At 46.5% G+C, this 8,919-nt stretch overlaps 1 protein-coding gene across 3 annotated transcripts in view; it reads right to left on the minus strand.

The window, feature by feature from the left end:
- Nucleotides 1–8,101, minus strand: part of SCG5 (secretogranin V) — a 52,291-nt gene extending 44,190 nt beyond the window's left edge. For 2 of the 3 annotated variants that reach the window (XM_059372459.1, XM_059372458.1), the window contains exons 1-2: nt 7,983–8,069; nt 6,303–6,535 (exon numbers count right to left, since the gene is read on the minus strand). In XM_059372459.1, the coding sequence (XP_059228442.1) occupies nt 6,303–6,528 (226 nt within the window). In that variant the 5' untranslated portion in view covers nt 6,529–6,535; nt 7,983–8,069. Of the gene's footprint in view, nt 1–6,302; nt 6,536–7,982 lie in introns of all 3 variants that reach the window. The other variant, XM_059372460.1, reaches the window with a different exon arrangement.
- Nucleotides 8,102–8,919: the final 818 nt, after the last annotated feature.

Consider the following 8,919-nt stretch of genomic DNA (forward strand, 5'->3'; position numbering starts at 1 on the left):
TCGGGGAAAGACCGCCACTGCTGAAACGCACTGAAGCCTATCTGAACGGTACCGCTAACCAGATGAGTCGTCAGAAATCCTATCAGGGGAAAGCCAGGAGAGCCTGAAAATGTGCTGTTAGTAATCCACTGAATGAGAAGTTACTAACAGCACCTGCCAACTGCCCGTGACCCCACTGGACACAAGAGAAGACGAAGGCTCACAGAACTTGCCAAGGTCACACACAACTAGTGAACAATATGGCCAGCCCTCAGCCCCCGTGTTCTGTTGTCTATAAAACCACAAGTTGGTCCTCATTTATTGCAAATGTTTGTTCCCCAGTGACCACTGAACAATTAGCCCATCAACCAGGAGGCTGGTTACCAAGTTTTGGGAATCCTCCGATGTCTGGTTGGCCCTCTGCTGGTTCAGTGCTGGAACTGCAAAACGTCCTTCCTGGGTCTCAACAAGACAGGAATACAAAGGGAACCAACTTTATACACCTCTCAGTCACCATCGAAGTCAACAGACTTCTTGCTCAGTGCATATCACTCTGAGCTCTGGGAAAAACCTTCTAGACAGAGTAAAATAAATAAATAAATAAATAAATCATGGAACAGAAAAGAAACACCTGCCTCGAACTGAAAGAAGAGAAGAAGCCTCAACAGATCCAGATGTCAAATAGTATTTACTTATCTGTTGCTGCTAGATATATTTTCCCCTGATAGTATGTATTCGTTTTTCAAATATTAACTGTGTGCCTACTCTGTGTCTGGATTTAAAGCAGTAAATAAGAGCCTCATGGAGTTTATACTCCAATGGGGAGACAGACAATGGGAAAGGAAACAAATACTAATTATAAATTATAAAAGATACTATGGGGGTTAGAAAAACAAAACAAAACAAAAACCCCAAAAAGGACACCGTGACGGAGAATAGGTGTTACTCAGAGCAGGTGTGGTCACGGCAGCCTTCTCTGAGTAGAGGACTTTGAAACCAAGACCTAAGAGGAAGATCTGCCAGCAGAGAAGGAAGAACACAAGGTGTGAAGCTGGAGTAAGCCCATTGGTGTGACCAGGGTGAGAGCGAGGTGGGTGGGAGTGGACAGCGGAGCGAGGTTAGCGGGAAGAGTGTGCAGGAGGTGTGTATCCTTGCAGGACGTGGCAAGAAGTGTTATTCTTCTTCTTATTATTTTTTAAAGATTTTATTTATTTATTTGACAGAGAGAAATCCCAAGTAGATGGAGAGGCAGGCAGAGAGAGAGGAAGGGAAGCAGGCTCCCTGAGATCATGACCTGAGCCGAAGGCAGCGGCCTAACCCACTGAGCCACCCAGGCGCCCCTCTTATTCTTATTTTATTTATATTTTTAAAGATGTTATTTATTTATTTGAGAGAATGAGAAAGAGAGAGAGCATGAGAGGAGGGGTGGGTCAGAGGGAGAAGCTGACTCCCTGCTGAGTGGGGACCCCCCCCCACACACACACAGGCCTCGATGCTGGGACTCCAGGATCATGATCTGAGCTGAAGGCAGTTGTTTGACCAACTGAGCCACCCAGGTGCCCCCTAGAAGTGTTACTTTTAACCCAGGTGCAGTGGGAAGCCATTGATTGAATTTTAACCCTGGAGAGTGACATTAATGGGATTTAAACTTGTATTTTTAAAGTGTAACTCTGCCTTTCCTATGGAGAACAATTTGAAAGAAACAAAAAGTAGAAGTGATGAGGTTTCTCACAGACACTTTCATAAATTCATTGCCAGGCACAATGGTATCTTGAACGAGGGTGTTTGGAGTAGAGCCAGAGGAAAAAGAGGGCAGGCAAATACAGATGTATTTTAGAAACAGAAATGAAATAAATTGCTAATAATTTGGGTATGACATGAAATGGATAAAATGGAGGCTTATTCCAGGTTTTTAGCCTGCATGCATGGCTAAGTGGTGGCACTATTCATTTAGACAGAAAAGACTGACATAAACAGGTTGATGAAAGTGGTGGTAGAGAAATCAGGATTGACATACGGTAATTTAACAATTCACAGGAGTCTCTAGATATACAAGAAACAAGTTTGGGTTGAAAATACAAATGTTGGCATCATCAGCAAAGAAATAGCATTTGGAGTCAAGAGAAGAAACAAAATCCTCTTGACAGAGAATTGAGAAGAATAAAAGAAACAGAGCCAGCACTGAGCCCTGGAGAGCGGATTAACTTAAAGCGGCCCTTAGAGCAGCAGCAGAAAACTGCCAAGGAGACAGCGAAGAAAAGAGGTAATGGGGAAAAGGGCAAGGAGGAAAGCCAAGAGTGTGCCATCTTGGTGCAAAACCCAAGAAAGGCAAGGGTTTTAAGAAGGTCCAGTGTGCTGAATGCTGCCAAGGCTGAATATGATGAAGGCAGAACGTCGGTGAATGTGGCAAGTGAGTGGCCGGCCCCGAACAGAACGGTCTAAGGCATCTCAAAATTCACGGTGGAAAGCTGAACGTGAACTCTTTCCCTGGAGAGGCTCAGTGTGCTCCTCTGGGGAAAAAAGTGTTCCTTTTCAGTTCCTCAGGCCAAAATCTTGGTGTCACCCCTGACTCCTCTTTCTTTCAGTTCCTGCCTCCCACCTACCAGCAAAACCTGTTGGTTCTAGCTTCAAAATATACCCACCAGCTGTCTCACTGCCTCTCTACCTATCGTGCTAGTACATCTCTCCCTTGGATTATCACAGGGGCCTCTTAAATGAGCTCCCCCATTCTAGTCCTCCCTCCCCGTAGGAAGACTTTATTTCAATAGAGCAGATGGAGTGATCCTTTTCGAGGATAGACACTCAGAGGACAAGCCAAAGACCCTGGGAGGAGTTCTGTCTCCCCGTGCCCAGCCTCCTCCTGCCCCAGGCTCCTTCCGACCATGCTCCCCTGTCTTGGGCTCTGGCCACACTAGCCTCCTTGCTTTTGCATGTGCAGCTCTCTGCCTGGGATGTCTTTCTCCACCTACCACCCAGCTCACTCTCCAGCTCTCAGAACTTAGCTTGGCTTCCCAGGGAGGAGCCCCGACTCCAATTTTGAGTTGTTTCCTCCATCCCCCTCCTCTGCTTTATATTTTTAGAGCACTTATAACCATCTGACTTATTACATATTTTAACTTATCTGTTTGTGTAGGGACTGTATCTCTCCTGTCCCGCCAGTCTTTGAGGTTCATGTTTCTTTCCCCGGCACCTAAAACAGTGCCTGGCATTCAAGAAATACTTGTTGACCTGACAAATAAGGGGCAGGAACCATGGACTAGGAGAGAATGGGTTGGGGAGGAGGGAAGACCATCAGTGCATGGTGAACAGATGCTGGGAAGAGCAGCAGCAAAATGGTACCATAGCTACAAGGGGTATGAGATCAAAGGAGGGCAAGTTTTCTAATGAGACATATGGGTAATTTATACTGATCTTATATCCTATACTGAAAGGCTAGTTTATAACCCTATGTTTGAGAGCTAATATGTATCTTTACTAATGAGATTAATCTGAGGATCGTAAGATTAATTAATCAAAGTAGACAAAAGAAGGGAAAATTATCTTCAACCTGCCATTTGTTAGATACTGAACAGACCTTCCTGCAAGGGACTCAGAGTCCAGTCATAGTCATCTCCAGTGTGGTAGTGATTCATTCAGAAATGATTCCATGGTAGTGCAATTAGGCATGCAAACACCTTTTTTCTGAACCAGAATATTACCAGCTTGCAAGTAATAAATTCATATTCAAGCAGTAAATTCAGGAAATTCAAATTCTATCCCCAAGCTAAATGGAAGCACAGAGAAGTTAAGGAATTTGCTCAACGTCACATCACTAGTAAATAATGGCGCTGGTACTGAAACTCAGGCGTCTTCGCCAACAGTCTGTGTTAAACGTGTGTCAAAATTCACACCAGAATACACGCATTAGGTCTATCCTTTCTATAAAAAATGAGAAAGAAAAACCCCTTTTCTAACTGGGTCCTTCAGTGGCTCACTCAGTCAGTTAAGAATCTGCCTTCAGCTCAGATCATGATCCCAGAGTCCTGGAATCAAGTCCTGCACTAGGCTTCTTGCTCAGCAGGGAGCCTGCTTCTCCCTCTCCTCCTACTGCTCCCTCTGATTGTGCTCTCTCTCCCTCTCTCTCTCTGACAAATAAATAAATAAAATCTTGAAAAAGAAAAAAAAAGCTCCATGCCTTTTCCTTTAGTATTATTCCCTGCTGAATTCCAATTCAGACTTCCAAACCCAAATCAAATGTAGCTTCTCCACAGAAGTATTTCCTTCTAGCCATGCCCATCCACTCCCAAGCAGAATAAATTACTCCTATTCTTCGCTTCCCTGACGGCTGGTTGTCTCGACATCTCCCCCAAAACCTGCCATACATGGTGCAGGGTGGTAACCTCTCCCCAGCTCCCACTCCCAGCCCGAGATTCTCTGAGGACACAGCTGCCCCAGGCCCTGCACCGGGGCTGGCATGGAGTGGGCGCTAAATAATGGGATTCAGAGTCCAAGGAAACGAGGCTCTGGAAAAACACAGGCTTTGCCCGCCCAGGGAGCTGCTCTTTCCCTTCCACACAGATGATCAGGCATCAGGTATTAATGGAAACTGGGAAAGCTTTCTCCATGACGACGGCGGGGGAACGAATCAAGCACTGACTGTGGTAAAAGGGCAGATATCTACTGTCTCGAAAAAGCTGGTCTGAAGTGGATAGTTATGCTAGGAGCGACAGGCGGCGGGTGCTGGGAAGAAGTGAGATTCTCCCTAAAGAGGTGGCAATGATTTACTCCGATTTAAGCCCTGTGCTAGGTTTGCACGCTTGCTGATTCAAATTATCTGTTAATCTGATGCCAACCTACACAGACAACAATCCCACAGAGGTAGCTCTCCTCTTGATGGCTTACAACTACGGGTTAACAAGACAAAAACGAGAATCGTTTATCAACAACATCCACGGCACTGACCAGTCTCCAGGGAAAATGGCATTTGTAGGAAATCACAGACTCAGGAAAAATGATTCATCATCCATCCATACGGAAGAGTATTTGCTGGTTACGCATTTTGACAAAACGCAGAGAGAATTCACATTTTTCCTCAGGACCCACTTACACGGGCAAAGATTTGGAGTGCTCCCTTGCAGTTAACCTAAATTAACCAACTTACTGCTGTTGGCTCCTCCTCACTGGAGAAAGAGATTGTTCAGAATCAGAGAGCATACAAAGCAAGGCATGGAAATAAGGCACCTGCTTGTCACCAACTTGTAAGAAATAGATTCAGATTCTCTCTACAAATAAATCATGAAACAACAAAGTACCGCTTTTTAATATAAGTATTACAGTGACATTTCCGGAAACATCAAAAAAATTCGGGGGGGTGGTCTTGCCACACTAAAAAAATTTAAGTAACATTTGCTACAATTAAAACTATTTCAGGGCACCTGGGTGGCTCAGTGGGTTAAAGCCTCTACCCTCGGCTCAGGTCATGATCTGGGGTCCTGGGAGCCCTCCTTGGGCTCTCTGCTCAGCAGGGAGCCTGCTTCCTTTGCTTTCTCTCTGCCTGCCTGCCTCTGCCTACTTGTGATCTCTTGTCTGTCAAATAAGTAAATAAAATCTTAAAAAAAACCACAAAAAACTATTTCAAAAAACGTTTTTTGACAGAAATTCAATGTCAGTACGTCTTTCAGCTCCCTTCATATTTATACGATATCATCCCTAAGAGTCAAGTCCGAACCCATAGGTCCTGCGTTTTAAGGATTTTTCACAAATGCTGGTTGGCAATGACTCAAAGAGAGAACCAGCTGGACACAGCTCCGTAAAGATCAGTATGGGAGGAGACGAGGAGTCTGGGTTCCAATCTTTCTTTAGGGATAACACTAGATGTTCCTTTATTCGTTCAAATATTAATGTACTGGACTGTGCAAGGTGCTAGGGCTCCAGCTGTGAGTGAGATAGATTAGGTCCCTGTTCTCTTGGTACTTCTATTCTTTCTTTCTTTCTTTTTTTTTTTTTTTAAGATTTTATTTATTTATTTGACAGAGGGAGAGAGATCACAAGTAGGCAGAGAGGCAGGCAGAGAGAGAGGTAGGGAAGCAGCCTCCCTGCTGAGCAGAGAGCCCGATGTGGGGCTCGATCCCAGGACCCTGAGATCATGACCCGAGCAGAAGGCAGTGGCTTAACACACTGAGCCACCCAGGTGCCCTGGTACTCCTATTCTTAATGTGGAAGCATGCATGTATATACTGTTGAGAAGAAGAAGAAATGGGAAACGGAGGGAGGAAATAGTTTCTTCAACATGCGTTATTTTAAGTACTACTGGAAGCTTTGAACTTGGAGAACACAGTAAATACCTTCGATACTCTGTGGGCCCACAAGATTCATGGCCTGGTGAGCTGGATACTCTACCCGTGGTCTGGCAATGCCCAGCTGCTCCATAACGCCATGGAGCAGCCTCTGGATATCTGTTTCTGAGACCCTGTCAGGGGTCCGAGGGCTATATGTGGATGCTGGAGTCCATCCAAAAGTCAGCCAAAATACTAGGCCGCAGAGCATGGTAGAAACCATTGCAGAGACCATTTTTCACCTGCAGAAAAAAAGACCAAACGTGTATCGATTGGCCCCCATTGGCCACTGTGATGATCAATCACGCAGGTGAGTGATTCAAGGACCACCCACCCAGTGGGGGCTGCATCGAAAAATCCTTAGGGGTCTGCGCTTGCCTGAAGTGTCCAGTGTGGGCAGAACATCTGCTGTGGAAGGGTGTTAAAGAAACAGGACAACCCGAGATAGCCAATTCCCTATGCACGTGGCAGCCTTGGGAAGACCAGCCAGGAAAGACGGTTCTCACTCCTTGTTCTCTGCTTGCAGCTCCCTGAAAGGGCTTCATGACCCCTAACGCCACCACCCTCTCTCCTCTCTTAGTAAAGCAAGCAACCCAACGACAAGAACTTGCTTCCATTTTGAAAGCAGGAGAGGAAGAGGGACATGGGGAGTTTTCCCAGTCCCGGGGGAGAAAAGAGGTTCCAAGGAAGGAGTCAGGAGGACACAAAGGGGAAAGGTGCACAGAAAGGTTAGGAGCAGTGGAAGGGAACATCTGAGCTCAGCAGACATCCACTACATTTGAGAAGCTGAAGGGGCTGAAAATGCAGCCAGCTCAGGCCTGTTCTGCAGTCCTGGAGGCGGGAAGAGGCAAGCTGAGGGGTCCTGGCCACATGCCCCCGTTTGGTCTGCAGGGCGGGCATGAGGAAAGCACCTGTGTGACAGGGCTGCTGCGGGCGGGCATCAGCGCTGAGCCAGGCAGAGCCCCCATGCTGTCAGAATGACGCTGCCAATATTGTCTCTGGGTTCCAGAGATTAGAATTTGAGGACGTGGCAGTGGTGAGGGGAGAGGGAGAAAACTGCACTGGGGAGTCAACCTGTCTTAAACGTTGCCTTCTAGGGAACCAGAAGCCTACAGAACAAGGGGACAAATGTTCCTGCCGCTTCCCTCTGCAGCTGCCCAACCTGTTTAAGACGGACGCTTCAGGCAATGGCTGTGCAAACCCTCCTTTTGACTCTTCTTCTATGCAGGCGGCTGGGGGGATGCATTTTCTTCCTTGAAAGTGCAATATTCATAACCTCCTTTTTTTTCCCCCCCCGTAAAGGCAAGGCTTTTTCCAAGCCACCCCTAGATATGGAACCTTGTTCCCCAAATTGCTGAGGCAGTAAATTCTGACGTGAAAAGCTGGAGGCAGACACCAACCTCTCCAGCCACCTCCATCTTCCCCTGGCCTGCTGTGAACGCAGGATGTCTTTGTTTCATTTAAACCCCTGGCCAACACCGTTCCGATCTGATGAGCTACCTAATTTCCTCCCTCCATACTCTTTCCCTCCTATTATAACCGAACTCCTAGTCCCCACCCACTCTTTGTCTGCTCCCAGCCTCCAGCTCAAGGATTTCAGCACAACGCCCGCTCCCCTCCCCATCCTGTAAAACCCGCGCGTCTCGGGTGGGCTTCAGGGGGGCGAGCAGGCATCACTGCAGGACTCACCGAGGGGCAGCCGGAGGACTCTGCAGCGGTCTGCGCTCGGGCGGGGGTCTAGCCGCCAGCGGACTGATCCGTATCGCGCGTGCGTCACCTCCCTCCTCATCCTAGCTCCGCCCACACCGCTCCCCCAGCAGGTGGAGGGCGCCTCGCTCACCAGATGCTGGTGGCTCCTGCTCTGAGCCACGCAGCGTTCAACCCACGCATTCCACGTACACTTGTCCTGGAGCTCATTTAGCTATCGACCCTTGTGGAAGTAATTCACCTTTTATAAGGTGAATAAGCGATTATCTAAATGTGCTAAATCACCACTTTGGCCCTTCGCCCCCCAACACCACATGTTTAATTTTGCCATCTTCGGGTTTTTTCGTCTTTTTGTTTTTTAGCCTTCTAGCTTGAAGAAGGGAGTAATGATAGGTGAGACGGAAGATGAGATCCTAAGAACTTTTAATGATGGCAGTGATAGAGTACATAGTAAGTATGCTTTTAGGAGCCCTTTCATTCAGCAGAAAAACTATGGGGTTATTTAATACAAGATGTTAGAAACTTCTGTTAGAAGGGATACTCTAAAAACATGAAGACCTCTTGGAACATCAGTTCTGAGTGTTATTTCTTAAACTTCCGGATCAGTTATCAAGTAAGATTTCTTTGGCCTGAAGAGAAACTGAATTCCCTACACATTGCAGAAATTTATCCAGGTAGACCCTGAATTTTTTGTTAAAGACTTATGGGACAACCTTAAACATGTGAATTTAGTTCAAATACAATATTGAGATGTAAAACCATAAAATAGAGTGTGGCAACTTTCTTTCAAGACTAGGGATGAGTAAAGTACCTGGGGGCCAGAAAATAACTAACTTGACGCTAGAATCCAAGATTCCTTTACCCTGGCTCTATGCAGCAAATCCATACTCAGCTAAGGCATCTTATGCAATGAAGAGGA

Source organism: Mustela nigripes, chromosome 13 (assembly GCF_022355385.1).
Source record: "Mustela nigripes isolate SB6536 chromosome 13, MUSNIG.SB6536, whole genome shotgun sequence".
Classification (NCBI taxonomy): Eukaryota; Metazoa; Chordata; class Mammalia; order Carnivora; family Mustelidae; genus Mustela; species Mustela nigripes.